The 18378-nt window shown below is 41.8% G+C and overlaps 1 protein-coding gene across 2 annotated transcripts in view; it reads left to right on the top strand.

Moving 5' to 3' along the window:
- Nucleotides 1-16061, top strand: part of OPTN (optineurin) — a 36723-nt gene extending 20662 nt beyond the window's left edge. For both annotated transcript variants that reach the window (XM_025396779.1, XM_025396780.1), the window contains 7 exons: nucleotides 1511-1626; nucleotides 2920-3069; nucleotides 3443-3536; nucleotides 5336-5494; nucleotides 9630-9760; nucleotides 11398-11477; nucleotides 14502-16061. In XM_025396779.1, the coding sequence (XP_025252564.1) occupies nucleotides 1511-1626; nucleotides 2920-3069; nucleotides 3443-3536; nucleotides 5336-5494; nucleotides 9630-9760; nucleotides 11398-11477; nucleotides 14502-14623 (852 nt within the window). In that variant the 3' untranslated portion in view covers nucleotides 14624-16061. The remainder of the gene's footprint in view (nucleotides 1-1510; nucleotides 1627-2919; nucleotides 3070-3442; nucleotides 3537-5335; nucleotides 5495-9629; nucleotides 9761-11397; nucleotides 11478-14501) is intronic.
- The last annotated feature ends 2317 nt before the right edge of the window (nucleotides 16062-18378 follow it).

The raw sequence follows: 18378 nt of genomic DNA, 5'->3' as shown, positions 1-18378 counted from the left end.
AGTAGTTCTCCTGCCTCAGCCTCTCAACTAGCTGGGATTACAGGCACCTGCCACCATGCCCGGCTAATTTTTGTATTTTTAATAGAGACAGGGTTTCACCATGTTGGTCAGGATGGTCTCAATCTCTTGACCTCGTGATCCTCCCACCTCAGCCTCACAGAGTGCTGGGATTACAGATGTGAGCCACCGCGCCTGACTGCGAGATGTATTTCTATCAGTATTCTACAAAACCATTTCCTATGTCTCTTCTTGACTGATTTCTTCTCCTCAGTCCTTCAATGAAGAAGCCTACTGTATGAAAAAGGAATTTTGTCCACTTTATAACGAGATAATTTGAGGATATGACTCAGAAATGTGAGGGAGAATTGAAAGATTTGGGTTCTATCCCTTTACTGGTTTGAATAAAGTAGTTTGAAAGAGAAAGGTTCAGTGTTGTCTTGTTCAGTATTGTCTGGTAATTGAGAGGTGCCTTTGAGTCTGCAGAGTCTTCAGCTTAGGGAAGTTAATGAAGCCGTGAAGGTTGATGGCCATAGTGGCGCACGTGAAAGGCATTTACATAAAATACTCACTTTAGGTAGTTAATTTATTCAACAAATATGTACGTTGAATGCCTACCATATGCCAGGAGATTGAGACCTTACTGTTGAAAGGAGAGAGAACATTTAGAAAACAGATGAAGAGACCACCAGTGAATAATAGTTCTCTGTTTGACTAAAACTAATTCAGTAGCCAGTAGCAGGGAAGTGTGGTCTTTCAAGGCATCAGAAACTCATTTACAAAAATTATAGAGCTTCCAGGAAAAAGACTGCACAACAAAAATAGTTGAGTAAACTAGAAACATACACTGGGAAGGGAGTATGGGGGCAAGTTGTTAGCTGGATAGATAGGACTGTGCTTTGACACCTCTGTGGTCTGTGATCTCTGAACCTGGAATAGGGGGTTTTTTTGGAAACGGAGTCTCGCTCTGTCGCCCAGGCTGGAGTGCCATGGCGCGATCTCAGCTCACTGCAAGCTCCGCCTTCCAGGTTCACACCATTCTCCTGCCTCAGCCTCCCGAGTAGCTGGGACTACAGGTGACCACCACCATGCCCGGCTAATTTTTTATAGTTTTAGTAGAGACTGGGTTTCACCGTGTTAGCCGGGATGGTCTCAATCTCCTGAAATTGTGATCCACCCGCCTCGGCCTCCCAAAGTGCTGGGATTACAGGCGTGAGCCACCGCGCCTGGCCAGGGTTCATTTTAATAGCGGTAAAGTCATTATCACAGTGCATCCAAATTGATTAGTTCATGCTTTATTAGGAAACAGAAGTTACCCAAAGCTTAGCAAACTAAGTACCAAGTATCCAAAACATTCTTTTCCTACACGATGTTTGGGGTATTGTCAAAGTTGAATCAGTTCACCAACCAGGCTTAATTGGCTGCTAATGGCTCAGACTGTTTTCTCCCAAAGAGGTTTGTTTGATCTCTGATGATAATTGTCTACATATGTTTGGGATTTCCCGTATGATAGGTTGGAAGCGAAGTGGAAGCATTGAACCTTCAGGTGACATCTCTGTTTAAGGAGCTTCAAGAGGCTCATACAAAACTCAGTGAAGCCGAGCTAATGAAGAAGAGACTTCAAGAAAAGTAAGAATGCGAGAGCAGTTTTATCCTCCTTTGAAATACACATTTTTACAAAGTATACTAAAAACATAGATTTTTTTACTGTGTTATAACTAAAAGAAAAACAGACACCTAATTAAAATATGAATTCAGAAAATACTAATGTTCCAGTTAATGTGTGAACATGAAATACTTGTAATATGAGGGGATGGGGACTGGAGAACTTGAATTCTACCTCTTAGGGGTATTTGTTAAATGTAGGAGCCTGTGTGAGATCTCTACAAAGCTGTGAGCTAATTTTCCTGTTTTTGACTTAAGCCGAGGACAGTGACGTGAATAAGCATAAAGAAAGATGAAAAGAGCATAAAGATCTTGAGTGACATTTATTTATTTGGAAAAAGGTCAATTTCAATTCATCATTTCAATCAGTTAATTATTTCAGGCTAACATGTAGATTGAGAGTTTGGCATTTGCTTGTTTCTCTTGATGTAAGAAGTTACCCAAAACTTAGCAAACCTAAGTTGATGTTGTTTGATTGCATTCATTGGCAAACATGTTTCTAGCCCAATATGGAGGTGTGTGTGTTTTCTTGAGGTTATAATTCCCAACACTCTGTAGTATTATGGTAACGTGGCAGCTACAACTAAGGACTTTGGACAAACAGACCTAGATTTGACATGTGGGTCTACAACTTATTTGTGTTGGGCAAGGTATTTATTTCACTTCTCTGCGCCTGTCTTGTCATTTGGAAATTGTGTGTTCTAATTTCTTCTATATACATTGTGTTAAATGGTATGTCTAATGCGCTGGGCATTAATGCTTTGTGCGTATCTGTCATTTATTTGTATTATATTGAAATTCTCTTTCTGATCTTTAAGAAGACTTAGGGGAACTTCCTTTTTCCCTTATTGAATCTTTGTCAGAAACTAAAGTCTTTGCAATGGACAGAACCTGTAACTTTTTTTTTAATATAAAAGATATCTATGCATCACTACATGAGAAGCACCTTTAGCTAATTACTACTGTGGTCTGTGTTTAAATACTAAAGATGTATCTGTATGACTAGTTAAAACAATTATTCAAAGAGGACAGTACTGCGTGTGAGCTTAGATCTGTACTTTTTGATGTTTAGGCGTAAGGGTTCAGAAATATGGTCAGGTCTAGTAAAGAAGCAAGGAGGATTATGTATTTTATTTTGCATTCATAAACCCTACAGCCCTAAAATTCTTGTATTGTACATAACCTTGGGATTTGTTTAAAAGCCACTGAGTCAGAAAGGAGCCTTGTTTATCCTCATGAAACCTTGACCTTTCTTAGGTGTCAGGCCCTTGAAAGGAAAAATTCTGCAACTCCATCAGAGTTGAATGAAAAGCAAGAGCTTGTTTATACTAACAAAAAGTTAGAGCTACAAGTGGAAAGCATGCTCTCGGAAATCAAAATGGAACAGGCTAAAACGGAGGATGAAAAGTGAGTATGCCGAGTCAGAAGGGCGGCGACGGGGCAGAGGAGGGAGAATCGCCTTTTTATACGGATTGGAATTCGGATTTGAGAATCAATTTTTTAAAATTTCTTTTTCACTTATCTGAAGGAGTCCTAGGAGACTTCTCAGAGGGGATAAAGCTTAAAAGTGTTGTCATAATAAAATGATGCTGATTGTTTGCACTCTGTCTTGATCTTTCAGAAAATATTTTTTTTTGAGAGTAAGAAATGCTAGTAGGTGGTGGGATGATAAAGGTAGGCGAGATTTTTCTACTTGAGTGTTCAGAAGGTTGGGAGGCAAAACTATAAGTTTCTATGACATTTTCCCCAGGATTCCATTTTTTCATATGTTTTTTAATAGGTCCAAATTAGCCATGCTACAGTTGACACACAACAAGCTTCTTCAAGAACATAATCATGCATTGAAAACGATTGAGGAGCTAACAAGAAAAGAGGTATTCACCGAAAAAAATTACTTCCATAGCCTAGTAATGAACAGAAACTGTTGAAGATTTTGTATATAAAATAGTTGCATGAATCCTTCACTAAGTCTGGTTTCAAAGGTTGTTTTCCAGTGTACCATTATTTCTTGCATCTAGGGTTTATACCTTCTGATGTTCCACTTCTGTGTAATGTGCTTTATTGCATACGAAGACAGTGTTAACGTCCTATGGTCAGGGATTAAGCACTTAGTGTTTCTAAGGGTAGGTTTGCAGGAGAGCTAAGAGCATGGGCTCCTCTGGGTAGGAAGGGCCATCCATTTTGTAGAACTATGCAAGGCCAGCGTGCCTGCTGTCAGTAAATTTGGGACCCTGGAATCATCAGCCAGCAGTTTAAATTCATAATAGTGGGCCAGGTGTGGTAGCTCATGCCTGTAATCCCGGCACTTTGGGAGGCCAAGGCTGGGGGATCATTTGAACCCAGGGGTCTGAGACCAGCCTGGGCAACAGGGAGGCCCTATCTCTACAAAAAATAAAGAGTTAACCAAGTGTGGTGTTCGTGCCTGTGGTCCCAGCTCCTTGGGAGGCTGAGGCAGGAGGATCACTTGAGCCTAGGAGGTCAAGGCTGCAGTGAGTTGTGATCACGCAACTGCCCTCCAGCCTTTGGGACAGAGTGAGAACCTGTCTCTAAAAAAAGAAAAAAATTAAATAAATAAATTAGTAATAATGCCAGCATGGTGTGATAGTTGAAGCTTGTGAATTAGAAGGAATCTCTGAATTTTTTTTTTTTTTTTTTTTTTTTTTTTTTGAGATGGAGTCTCACTCTGTCGCCCGGGCTGGAGTGCAGTGGCCGGATCTCAGCTCACTGCAAGCTCCGCCCCCCGGGTTCCCGCCATTCTCCTGCCTCAGCCTCCCGAGTAGCTGGGACTACAGGCGCCCGCCACCTCGCCCGGCTAATTTTTTTTTTATTTTTTAGTAGAGACGGGGTTTCACCGTGTTAGCCAGGATGGTCTCGATCTCCTGACCTCGTGATCCGCCCGTCTCGGCCTCCCAAAGTGCTGGGATTACAGGCTTGAGCCACCGCGCCCGGCGGAATCTCTGAATTTTTAGCCTTGTAAATATACTAGGAATCTCTGAATTTTTAGCCTTGTAAATATACTCTTTGTTTTTCATTTATTTTATTTTAGAGAGGGAGTTTTGCCATGTTGCCCAGAATGGTTTTGAACTCCTGAGCTTAGGCAATCCACGTGCCTCAGCCTCCCAAAGTGCTGGAATTACAGGTGTGAGCCATTGTGCCCAGCAGTTTGTCACTTATTTATTTAATAGAGTAGTGTTCCTCTCTTTGACCTAATAATTTTAAATTTAAAACATGTTTCTTCTTTTCCACTGACTTCAGGCAGAAAGAGTAACAAGTGGAAAAATAACAGTATCAACAAGTCACAGCCTTATCAAGAGTGGAGTTTGTTATTGTATCCCTGATTTTAGTGTTACCTTCTTGTTTCAGGAACTCATTATTTGCAAGCCACAACTTAAATACAACTTTCTGAATAAGTTAGCATTGCTGATTAACAGACTGGTTAGAGCTGATACATTTTTTTTTTTTCCCCCCGTAGAGACGGATCTTACTATGTTGCCCAGGCTTGTCTCACACTCCTGGGCTCAAAGATCCTCCCACTCCAGCCTCTCAATTCCAGGCATAAGCCACCACACCCGGCCAGAGCTGATAATTAAAAAAATCAACCTTTTTCTAATATTTTACTGAAATAGGCAGAATTATTTCAAAACCATTCCTAGAATCAATGTTTCTTTTTCAGTCAGAAAAAGTGGACAGGGCAGTGCTAAAGGAACTGAGTGAAAAACTGGAACTGGCAGAGAAGGCTCTGGCTTCCAAACAGCTGCAAATGGATGAGATGAAGCAAACTATTGCCAAGCAGGAGGAGGACCTGGAAACCATGACCGTCCTCAGGGCTCAGGTGAGGCACCTTCTTTCTGAAACCCCAGCTGAGCGAGGCCAGCCCTGACTGTATTCTCGCATGGGAAAGCGATGGTGTTTAGAATGTTTATAATTTTCTGTTGTTTATTTTTTTCACCCATGAATGTATGAAAACTTTAAAATGGAAACATTTGGAAAGTGTTCAGTGGATCTTATCCATTCTGCATTTAATAGGTAGGTAGTTGGAATTCTTTCCGGTCTGTGGCATTACGATTAATGTTGCTAAGACATTCCTGTGCATGTTGCTCTGTTCACATGTGGATGTTTTATATTTCTGTTGGCTACACGCCTAGGAGTGGAGTCGCTGGATCATAGACTCTGCATGTTATTCACTTTCAACAGGTGATGCCAAACCATTTCCCAAAGTGACTGGGCCAGTTTTCACTCCCATCAACAGAGTTTTCATGGCTCTGCATCTTACCAACACTTCTATTATCAGTCGTTTTCCTTTAACCACTCTAGGGGGTATGTAGTGGTATCTCATTTAATTTGCATTTCCCTGATGACTAATGGGAATGAGTCCTTTTTCAAGTGTTTTTGGCCTTTGAGGTATCCTCTTTGTGAAGTGCCTGATCAAGCCTGCCTATTTTTTTTTTTTTTTTTTTTTTTTGGTTCAGTTTTTGAGACAGAGTCTTGCTCTGTCGCCCAGGTTGAAGTGCAGTGGTGTGATCTCGGCTCACTGCAACCTCTGCCTCCTGGGTTCAGGCGATTCTCCTGCCTCAGCCTCCCATGTAGCTGGGACTACAGGCACGTGCCAACATTGCCGGCTAATTTTTGTATTTTTAATAGAGATGGGGTTTCACCACATTGGCTAGGCTGGTCTCAAACTCCTGACCTCAGGTGATCCGCCCACTTCCACCTCCCAGAGTGCTAGGATTACAGGCATGAGCCACTGCGCCTGGCCTGGCTTTTTAAAAAAAAGTAATGACTTCTGTATATACTGCACATATAAGCCCTTGTCAGTTATTTTTGCCTTTTCACTCTCCTAAAGGTGTTACTTGAGGAACAAAAGTTCTTAGTTTTAAGGTAGTCCAGTATATCAGCCTTCTCATTTATGTTAGTCTTTTTGTGTCCTGTTGTAAGAAACTTTTATTACTCCAAGGCCAGGAAGATACTCCCTCTGTTGTCTTCTAAAAAATTTGTTGTTTTACCTTTTACATGAAGATGTACAAACCATTTGAAATTGGCTCTTGTGTATAGAAAGTGAGGTAATGGTAAATATTTATTTTTTTCCTATATGAATATCCAGTTGACTTGGTACCATTTAAGCCATCTTTTCTTAAGTGCTCTGCTGCCCTCTTCATCACAACTTGTGTCAACATGTACATGAGTCTGTTTCTGGATTGTGTTCTATTTTATTGATCTACTCATATATGTTTGCTCTGGTACCATGCTGTCTTATTATAAAGCATCAAACTTTTTTTTTTTTTTGAGACGGAGTCTAGCTCTGTCACCAGGCTGGAGTGCAGTGGTGCGATCTCGGCTCACTCTAACCTCCACCTCCCAGGTTCAAGCCATTCTCCTGCCTCAGCCTCCCGAGTAGCTGGGACTACAGGCGTGCGCCACCACGCCCAGCTAATTTTTGTATTTTTAGTAGAGATGGGGTTTCACCACGTTGGCCGGGATGGTCTCGAACACTTGACCTCATGATCCGCCCGCCTCAGCCTCCCAAAGTGCTGGGATTACAAGTGTGAACCACTGTGCCCTGCCAGCATCAAATTGAATGGCTGGATCATAAGTTAGGTCCATTTTCCAGTTAAATAAATATTACCAAGCTGTCTTCCAAAAATGCCTAACCAAAATTATACTCTCACCAAAAGATAAGCACTCCAATGTCCTCATATTCTTGTATCATTTTAAAAACCTTGGCCAATCTGATGAAGGTAAACATGTTATTTTTTAATATACTAATATCAGCAGTTTGTTATTCCCTACGTATAGACTCATTATCACCAAATACCCAGAGTAGCTGACCCCTGTGAAATGCAGGCAGTTGACTGGTACTTACAGCTTTAATAGAGCCTCAGCCTGCATTCTTAGCTCTTCAGAGCATTTCCTTGCTTGGGTAACTCATGTTATGGGGTTCTTCCACTCTGCTGTGGTCATGTATTTTCGCCCATTTTAGACATAGATATTTGTTTCATCTTGATGGATACTCTTGCTCATTCATTCAATAACTCCTTTTTTTTTTTTTTTTTTTTTTGAGACAGAGTCTTGCTCAGTTGCCCAGGCTGGAGTGCAGTGGTGCGATCTCGGCTCACTGCAAACTCCGCCTCCTGGATTCACGCCATTCTCCTGCCTCAGCCTCCCAAGTAGCTGGGACTACAGGTGCCTGCCACCACGCCCGGCTAATTTTTTGTACTTTTTTTAGTAGAGACGGGGTTTCACCATATTAGCCAGGATGGTGTCGATCTCCTGACCTCGTGATCCGCCCGCCTCGGCCTCCCAAAGTGCTGGGATTACAGGCGTGAGCCACCGCGCCCGGCCCAATAACTCCTTTTTTGAGCACTTATAATATGTCAAACACTGTTTTTACTGCCGGGGATATAGGAATGGACAAAACAAAGACTCTATTCTTACTGGCTCAAAGCTAGTAAGTGATAGAAGTGAGACTAAATCGAATTTAAGTCATACTCCGAAACACCCATGATCCATCACTGACACTGTGAGATGCTGAACCACTCACAATTGACAGGAAATCCCTTAAAATGATCTCTTTATTACACACTTTTAAGTAACGATAGTTTTGATAGAATATTTAGATTTTTATTACTTTTACTTTTAAAATAATGGATAATAATTTATATCTCAGAACCAGCAAATTTGAAAAGCAAATTTTAAACATAGAAAGTTAAAAATTAGTATTAAATTCCAATACCAATGGAACAGTTCACTCAGCTGACATCATTAAATATTAAAACACTATTAAGTGTTTTGTTATTTATAATTTTAAAACAATTACTTGATTTTTAAAATGTGTTGTTTTGTTTTGAGGCAGGGTCGCACTCCTGTCACCCAGGCTGGCGTGCAGTCGCATGATCGTGCTTCACTGCAGCCTGAATTTCCTGGGCTCAGGGGATCCTCGTGCCTCAACCTCCCGAGTAGCTGGAACTACAAGTGCATGCCATCATGCCCAGCTAATTTTTTGTATTTTTAGTAGAGTTGAAGTTTTGCTATGTTGCCCAGGCTGTCAGCAGGAGGCCTCAGTTCCTCACCATGTGGTCCCCTCCAGAGGGATGCTTGGGTGCCCTCATGTCGTGACAGCTAGCTTCCCCCAAAGCAAGTGATCCACCAGAGAGCAAGGAGTGACAGTGTCTTTTGTGACCTAGTCTCAGAAGCCGTACACCATCACTTCTGTAGTATCCTAGAGGTTACACAGGTTGGCTTTATTCACTGTGAGAGGGAAACATACAAGGTGATGAATACCAAGAGGCAAGGATCACTGGAGCCATCTTAGGAGGCTGGTGACCACACAGGGGACGTGGATTGAATATGGAAAAGTCCATGGGAAATGGTCTTCTGTCAGGTTCAAATGCTGATTTGGCCGCTTAACAAATTTTCCCAAGATGAAGAGCCATTAAGTTTGTAAAATGAGGATAGCAAGTCTATATTCTCAGGATTTTTTCATAAGGTAAAGTAAGATAGTAAATGTAAAGCACCCAACATAGGACCCCACACATGTTTGGAATTTAATAAATAGCGTCTATTCGTGATGATGATTCTTTTAAATTTAGCTTAAGACCAGCCTTCATAAATACACTTGGCAGAATGAATAAACCATTTACTGTATTAAGTTGATCCTGAATTGTTTATTATCTAAAAGTCCAGATAATTTTGCTGAATTAATGGTACCTACAGTATTTAAACTACCTATATCAGTGCAGTTGTGGGATTTGTGTTGTTTAAAGCACACACACAAACACAGCTTGTATCTGCTATTGGAATGTACCTGGAAAGTCATGGTCATATACTGTTTTCTCACAGGATGATGCATCTGTGATTCACAAGCGCTATTGTTCAATAAGGATACAGCACTACCGCCTCATGGCATAAACACTGTAGAGAATCTGCATTCATCTGGGTACTAACTTCTGTATCTTTTTTTCCTCTAACAGATGGAAGTTTACTGTTCTGATTTTCATGCTGAAAGAGCAGCAAGAGAGAAAATTCATGAGGAAAAGGAGCAACTGGCATTGCAGCTGGCAGTTTTGCTGAAAGAGAATGATGCTTTCGAAGATGGAGGCAGGTAAGGAAAAGAGAGGAGGACCCAGAGCTCACATCAGCATGGCTGGAGAAGGGGTGGCTGTCCAAAGACGCTCCTGATTTGAACTATAAGAATAGCTCTGCGTAAGTTGAGGCTGCAGTGAGCTGTGTTTGCGCCACTGCACTCCAGCCTGGGTGACAGAGCGAGTCCCCTATCTGAAAAATAAATAATAATTGCTTCACTTACACTTCATGTGACCATGTTCCCAACACTTAGTTTGTCTTATAGGAAAGCTTGACAGAGACTTGTGGGAGCTTGATCAAGCTCCTTGCTTTTTGATAAGCAAGGATTTTGATTTTTAAAATGTGTTGTTTTGTTTTGTTTTTTGAGGCAGGGTCTCACTCCTGTCACCCAGGCTGGAGTGCAGTGGCATGATCATGGTTCACTGCAGCCTCAGCTTCCTGGGCTCAGGTGATCCTCGTGCCTCAGCCTCCGAGTAGCTGGAACTGCAAGTGCGTGCCATCATGCACTTCTAACAATAATGTCGCGTGTCCCAGTGAGCTTATCTTGCCATTGTCATGGATGAAATATTCATAGCACTTTAAATTCCTGAATATACTTTAAAAAATACTGCCAAAAATTACTTCTGACTTTTAGAAATTTATTTTGAGAAAGTTATAAAACACAGCAAAATACAGAGAATAAAATAACAGACTCTACTATGTACCCCATCCTGCATTGACAGCGGCTTGTATTTGCTCCAAGTATTTTTTTACTAAAGGAAAAAGGGAATTGTAGATAGAGTTGAAGTCTCCTTTGTTCCCCATCCATCATTATATTCCTTTCTTCCTTTACCTTGTGCTGTTAGGAATTTCGTGGGTAGGTAGCTTCCCCATCTGTTTTATACTTTTACATATCACATACACACACACCTAAATCTCATCTCAAAACCAGCTAATATTGATTTCTCTGTGTTTAAGTTACCAAATGATCACTATAGGTATTGTTCTCCAACCTACTTTACATGATATTGTGATTTTGAGCTCTCTGTTGATATGTCCAGATGTAATTTATTATACTTCATTGCTGTGAGTATTTTGATTCATAAGTATGCCACTTCTTTCTAATCAGTTTCCTATTGATGACAGTTGGGTTATTTCCTGATTTTTTTATTTATTTATTTGTTTTGAGACGGCGTCTCACTCTGTCGCCCAGGCTGGAATGCAGTGGCGCGATCTCGGCTCACTGCAAACTCCGCCTCCCGGGTTTACGCCATTCTCCTGCCTCAGCCTCCCGAGTAGCTGGGACTACAGGCGCCGCCACCTCGCCCGGCTAGTTTTTTGTATTTTTTAGTAGAGACGGGGTTTCACCGTGTTCACCAGGATGGTCTCGATTTCCTGACCTCGTGATCCGCCCCTCTCGGCCTCCCAAAGTGCTGGGATTACAGGCTTGAGCCATCGCGCCCGGCCTATTTCCTGATATTTTTAACCGTAATTATTTACTTTCACAACATAGTCTCCTAGTGCCAATAGTATTTAACACTAGAATTAGTCTGGTTTTTATGAACCTTGGCAGTGTAGGTGAGTCTTTTTTCCCCACTTCTGTTGACTGTCTGCTCAGCGTTGTCATGTTTCGGGGTTGTAGAACATCACACGTCGTGTTGCTTTTCATCCCGGCAGGCAGTCCCTGATGGAGATGCAGAGTCGTCATGGGGCGAGAACAAGTGATCCCGACCAGCAGGCTTACCTTGTTCAAAGAGGTAAGTCCTGTGTGATCCTGGCTTTCCAGGAAATAGCTATCCTATGAAAAAGATGCTTGAAGAAAACTTCGACTTCATTCTCTACAATGGATTCCAAATCAAGGCACCAAAAATACAGCACCCGTCAGTCTCATTTCCACAGCTCTCCTATCTCCCTCCATTACCCATCAAATCCCGACCAGACCCTTCACCCTGCCAGAGGGTGCCTGGCACAGCCACACTTTTTCTTTTTTTTTTTTTTTTGAGACAGAATCTCGCTCTGTTGTCCAGGCTGGAGTGCAGTGGCGAGATCTCGGCTCACTGCAACCTCTGCTTCCTGGGTTCCAGCGATTCTTCTTCCTCAGCCTCCTGAGTGGCTGGAATTACAGGTGTGCGTTGCCACACCCTGCTAATTTTTGTATTTTTAATAGAGATGGGGTTTCACCGTGTTGGCCAGGCTGGTCTTGAACTCCTGACCTCAACTGATCTACCTGCCTCGGCCTCCCAAAGCACCAGGATTATAGGCGCGAGCCACTGTGCCCGGCCTACAGCCACACTTTTAAACCGTGTCTCCCTCTGGTCTCTTACAGATATTAGCCAGACTGAATCATCCCCTTGAACTTGTCCTAAGAGCCTGTATTTACTTGTATTTGTGCCCTTCACATAGACGCCCTTTTCTTATGCATATTCCTGTCTTCCTCCAGTCTCTTTCTGGTGACCTCTTACCCCATCTTTAAAATCTATTTCAAACTCCATCTCCATGAACTGTTTCCATTTTGAACTTCCAAAGTACTTTATTCCTCTATGTTGGTATCGATCTGCTGTTTTACAGGTGTTTTTGTGTTCTAGGTAGATATTTAAGTACTTTATTTTTATTTCTGTTTTTATTTTGAGACAGGGTCCTACTCTCTTGCCCAGGCTGGAGTGCAGTGGCATGGTCGTGGATCACTGCAACCTCCACCTCCCGGGTTCTAGTGATTCTCCTGCCTCAGCCTCCCAAGTAGCTGGGATTACAGGTGCACGCCACCACGCCTGACTAATTTTGTATTTTCAGTTGAGACAGAGTTTCGCCATGTTGGCCAGGCTGGTCTTGAACTCCTGACCTTAGGTGATCCGCCCACCCCAGAGAGGTCTCCCAGAACAGAATGTACCTTCTCAGAAGCAGAGGCAATGGTTTCATTTATTCAGCAGATACTTTTGAGTCCTTCAGGATGTGCAAGAGGCTCTGCTTATGCTGGGAGTCAGACAGCAGAGGCAGCCCCAGATCCTGACCCCTCTTCTCTGGCAGTGAGGTGATTAGAAAGCTCCCTGCTTTAGAAATCATGCTTTATGATTAATACATATAACTTCAGAAATGCTTCTTAAGGCTGCTGAACACAATCTCAAATATTCATACATGTTACTACATCCAAGTAATGTACTTAGAAGCAAATAAAGGTTGTCTCCAAAAACAAACATTTTGAGGGCCAAACCAAAGTCTATGCTGAGACCAAAAAACCAAGATGGTTTGCGTTGGTCCAGAAAGATCAGAACAGAGAGATGCCTGGGGACCAGAAATAATTTCCTGCAGTTTGTATGGATCCAGGACTTAGCTAGAGTCAGGGCTTATTTCAGACATGCTGTGATTGAGGCTTGAACCTCAGTACTACTCCAAAACTTGGGGAAATGACAGGGTGCGTTGTTCCGTCATTCCTCCTTGTTAACTTTACGTAGATAACTCCTGTTCATTCTCAAGGCCCCTCTCAAGTTAATCGGTCTCATCTAGGAGGACTTCCTGCACCGAGATCTAAACTAGGGGCCCTTCCTTTCTCCCATGGACGCCCTTGCACCTAACCTGGCTAACACTCGTGCCTAACACCTTGCCACGCCACTGCTGCCACATCTCCTGCCCGGCTTCTCCACCACGTCTGTCTCCCAGCACATGGCAGTGTCTCTATACATCCCAGAGGACTCAAAAGTGTCTGCTGAACAAATGAGATGATTGCCTCTGCTTCTGGGAAGGTACACTCTGTTCTAGGAGACCTCTCCTGGGCTCTGTGGATTTCTTTCTCCACATTCCCTCCCTCTTTTGCTTATATCCTCATTTATCCCTTTTCTTCTCTCAGATATCCTAGTATTTACTGGAACATGCATTGTCGTGTACCTACAACTGAAACCATGTATTTTCACATACCTTGAAACTGGAATACAGTTTAAATCCTAAAAGAATGCACCAATACACCTGTAATCCCGGTACATGGGAGATTGAGATGGGAGGATCAGTTGAGGCCAGGAGTTCAGAACCAGCCTGGGCAACATAGTGAGATCCCATCCCTACAAAAATTTTAAAAACTAGCCTGCTGTGGTGGCATGTGCCTATAGTCCCAGCTATTCAGGAAGCTGAGGCAGGAGGGTCACTGGATCCCAGGAGTTAGAGGTTGCAGTGAGCTACAATTGTGCCACTGCACTCTAGCCTGGGAGACAGAGTGAGACTCCATCTGTCAAGAAAAAAAAAAGAAAAGAAAAGAAAAAAAATCCTAAAGCAGGCCAGGCACGGTGGCTCACGCCAGTAATCCCAGCACTTTGGGAGGCCGAGGTGGGCGGATCATGAGGTCAGGAGTTCAAGACCAGTCTGGCCAACATGGCAAAACTCCATCTCTACTAAAAATACAAAAATTAGCTGGGCGTGGTGGTGCACACCTGTAATCCCGGCTACTCAGGAGGCCAAGGCAGGAGGATCACTTGAAGCCGGGAGGCGGAGGTTGCAGTGAGCCAAGATCGTGCCACTGCACTCCAGCCTGGATGACAGCAAGACTCTGTCTCGAAGAAAAAAAAAAAAAAATCCTAAAATAATAGGGAAGCAGGTATCATTTGGAGAGATTTTTCTTTATAGGCATCATGATGACTTTAGTTAAAGACCAAACACCTGGGCTCATGTCCCACTACATATTGAATACAAAGTTGAACTGATGTTAAAACTCACTGTCTGTTCTTCAAGTGAAACAAACAACACTGCCTGCAAAATGGAACTAATGGAATGATACTTCATTTCCTACTTACTCACAGGAACTGAGGACAGGGACTGGCAGCAACAGCGGAATATTCCGATTCATTCCTGCCCCAAGTGTGGAGAGGTTCTGCCTGACATCGACACGCTACAGATTCACGTGATGGACTGCATCATTTAGGTGTTGATGTGTCACCTCCCCAAAACTGTTGGTAAATGTCAGATTTTTTCCTCCAAGAGTTGTCCTTCTGTGTTATTTGTTTTTCACTCAAATATTTTACCTCATTATTATTGTTTTAAAAGAAAGAAAACAGTCCGGGTGCGCTGGCTCATGCCTGTAATCCCAGCACTTTGGGAGACCGAGGTGGGTGGATCACTTGGGGTCAGGAGTTTGAGACCAGCCTGGCCAACATGGTGAAACTCTGTCTCTACCAAAATTACAAAAAGTAGCCGAGCATGGTGGTGGACGCCTGTAGTCCCAGCTACTTGGGAGGTTGAGGCAGGAGAATCGCTTGAACCTGGGAAGTGGAGATTGCAGTGAGCCCAGACGACACCACTGCACGCCAGCCTGGGTGACAGAGCGCAACTCCACCTCAAAAAAAAAAAAAAAAAGAAAAGAAAAGAAAACGTACCTGTTCTACGTAGAACACCTTTGGGGGAGTTCTATCAACTCGCAAAGTAAAATCCTTACCTACCACTCTTCTGATGATAACTTTAGTATTTTTTATGTTTGGTTGATGCCAGCAGCTGCACTGCTCATGCAGTTAGCTAGCATGTGACATCATGCGACAAACTTCATGTAGTTAGACGGAAGAAACCTCACTGATTAATTTTAAGAACCTTTTAGGGATGCAGGAACAATGAAGTGGCCACAGATTTAATCAAGAAAAATGTTTTTGAAGCATTTTTTAAAATGAACTATATTGTTATGTTTCTTCATTTAAAATGGATCTATTGGAGGTTATGTGTGTATGTTGTAGTTTTATTTGCAGCCACAATAATTGTACCGAAGTTTTCACAGAGGCATGTGAGCCTTTACTTAATATCACCACAAGTGAAAAAATATTGGCATCGATGAAATAGGTAACATTGACCTCACTGGATCTCTTTACCTATTCACAGTATAAAGAAGTTACTTTCATTCTTTCATTGTACCTGCAGGCCTATGGGCTTGTACAGTAAATAATTAATTTCTAAAAAGAACAGCTGCCTATTTTCTTCCTAGGTTAGGTTATATCTTCATAATCACAAGAATTAGTGATTGCAAAATAAAATTTTGCTTATGAATCTTTTACATTGTTTATATATGATTAATATCATCATGTGTATATTTTCTGTATTAAACTCATTTGGCTTCCTTTAAGCTGAATACTTAGTCATATATCTTTCATTAGTTCTATGAATATGAGCAAATCCCTTTACTAGAGCCCATTATGTGCTGTTTGAATTAGAAGTCATCCTTGCTGAGAAGGTGAATAGGTAGGGATTTGCCTTGTTTTGTAAGTCTACAATTTGCCAGGAGTGAATAACACTGGACCAGCTGTAAAAGTAAACAGTGTATTTATGCATTGAGACACTAAAGCATTTAAGAGAAAATTAAAAGATCTCTTTTGTTTAAATTTGTCCTAAGAATCTCTCCTAGACCAACTTGACTATACACACACACTTCAATAAGAATCAAAATAGTTCATTATATCTTCATGCCGAGAGAACACATGATACAAATTCAACAGCAATTTCGATTAAACGAGCCCCCTATCACACCTCAGGGAGAATATTTGTTAAAGATATTTCTAAAGTAACTCTGACATTTTTACTTTTCTTTGTTATGGTTTCTAATGTAAATTTTTTCCCTTATCATCTTACACTGGAGGAAATATATTTCTATAGTCTCCTAAATAGAGAAGGAAACCAAATGGTTTCACATTTAAAGTTGTTGGACATAATTCTTTTACTTTGTTCAAGTTGAAATATCCAGCCAATCCAGCTCTGAAATAATAACATGAATGGACTTATTAAGCTTGTGACCAAATCGTTTGTTTAATAGTTGGAAGAATTACAAATGAAGGCAATTTCATGTAGTCAGTTTAAATTAAGGCTGTTGTTTCCAGCTTGGAAAATAGCTTATAAACTCTGTGCACATCTTACCTCATTTATTTAGTCTGATATCCCTTCAAAGTCTCTGTTCCATGTGACCAGTTAACTATACCTCCTAGGAATTTTGTGTCTGTGTGTGGTAAAAACACATAGTTGAAGATCACACTCTTAACAAGTTTGTGTCTATCCTGGATGGTATTGTTAACTGTGTGTACATTGTTGTTCAGCAGATCTCTAGAACTTTTTCATCCTGCATGAATGAAACTCTCCACCCATTGAACTGAGCCCCCATTCTCCCCTCCCCAGTCCCTGGCAACCACCACTCTCCTTTCTGCTTCTATGAGTTTCACTACTTTACATACCTCCCATAAATGGAATTACATAGTATTTTTCCTTCTGTAACTGACTTATTTCATTTAACATAGCTCCCTCATTCAAAGCATAACTTCCTGGATGAAGGTTTCAGGCAAAAGCACCTGGGAAATCAGGCCTTTGCCAGTCGTTTTCCCCTTACTACCCCCCCCCCAGGCCCCTGGTCCCGTGCCTCCACCTGCTGAGCACCGTTCCATTTGCCGACACTCTCGTGTTATCCTGGGAAACATAAGGTAGAAGAGCCATGGGGACTCTGCTCGAGGGTGGTATAAGGTATTTGAAACCAAGCCTCTTCATTAACCCGATCCACATCACAGAGAGGCAACGTGGGTGCCCCTAGCCCAATGGCCGGGCTATTTGCTACACAATAATAGATTTCTTGTAAACCGTCAGCCTTCTGAGTAGCGGGCACCACAGGCTATTTTTTAAAAGAATTTTTTTGTAGAAATGGGGTCTCACAATGCTTCTCAGGCTGGTCTCAAATTTCTAGGCTTAAGCAGTCCTCCCGCCTCAGCCTCCCAAAGTGCTAGGATTATTGGTGTGAGAGGAATCCCTTTCTCCCCTTGAAGATAAATCAAGTGGTGATGAACTCCCTGAGCTTTATTTGCCTAGGAAAGTCTTTATTTCTCTTTCATTTTTGAAGGACAGTTTGACTGGACATAGTATGTCTTACTTGGCAGTTTGTCTCCTTCTGCACTGTGCATATATTATCTCACTCCCTTCTGGCCATCTGGCAAGGTTTCTGCTATGAAATCCACTGTTTTATGAAGGATCCCTTGTTCGTGACAAGTTGCTTTTTGATTTTGAAATGACTCAGTGTGGATATCTTTGGGTTCATTCTAGTTGGAGTCCTTCGGAATTCTCAAATCTGGATGTCTGTGTTCTTCCCCAGATTTGGGAAATTTTGAGCCGTTATTTTTTAAAGAAGCTTTCTGTCCCTTTTTCTATTTCTTCTTAAATTCCCATAGTGTTTATATTGGTCCACTTACTGGTGTCCCAGAAGTTCCTTAGACTTTTATCATTTTTAAATTATTTTTCCTTTTTGATCCACTGACTGGATCATTTCAGATAACCTGTCTCTGAGTTTACTCTTTCTTCTGCTTTGTCAAATCTGCTGTTGAACCCCTCTAATAAATTTTTCAATTTATTCTTCACTGCCAACATTTCTGTTTGGTTCTTTTTTATACTCTCTCTTTATGGATACTCTCATTTTGTTCATACATCATTTTCCTGAGCTCGCTGAACATCTTTTGAATTTTTTTCAGGTTATTCATAGACCACTAGTTCTTGGGATCAGTCTCTAGAGATTTCATTTGCCTCTTTGGGCCATATTTTCACATGTTTCTTCATGTGTCTTGTGATTTTGTGTTGGGATCCATGTATTTGAAAAACAACTGTGTCTTCCAGTCTTTAGGGACTGACTTCATACAGGGAAAGATCTTTACTGATCATCTTGGCTAGAGATTC

Source organism: Theropithecus gelada, chromosome 9, assembly GCF_003255815.1.
Source record: "Theropithecus gelada isolate Dixy chromosome 9, Tgel_1.0, whole genome shotgun sequence".
NCBI lineage: Eukaryota > Metazoa > Chordata > Mammalia > Primates > Cercopithecidae > Theropithecus > Theropithecus gelada.
This window is presented reverse-complemented; position numbering and strand designations above follow the sequence as displayed.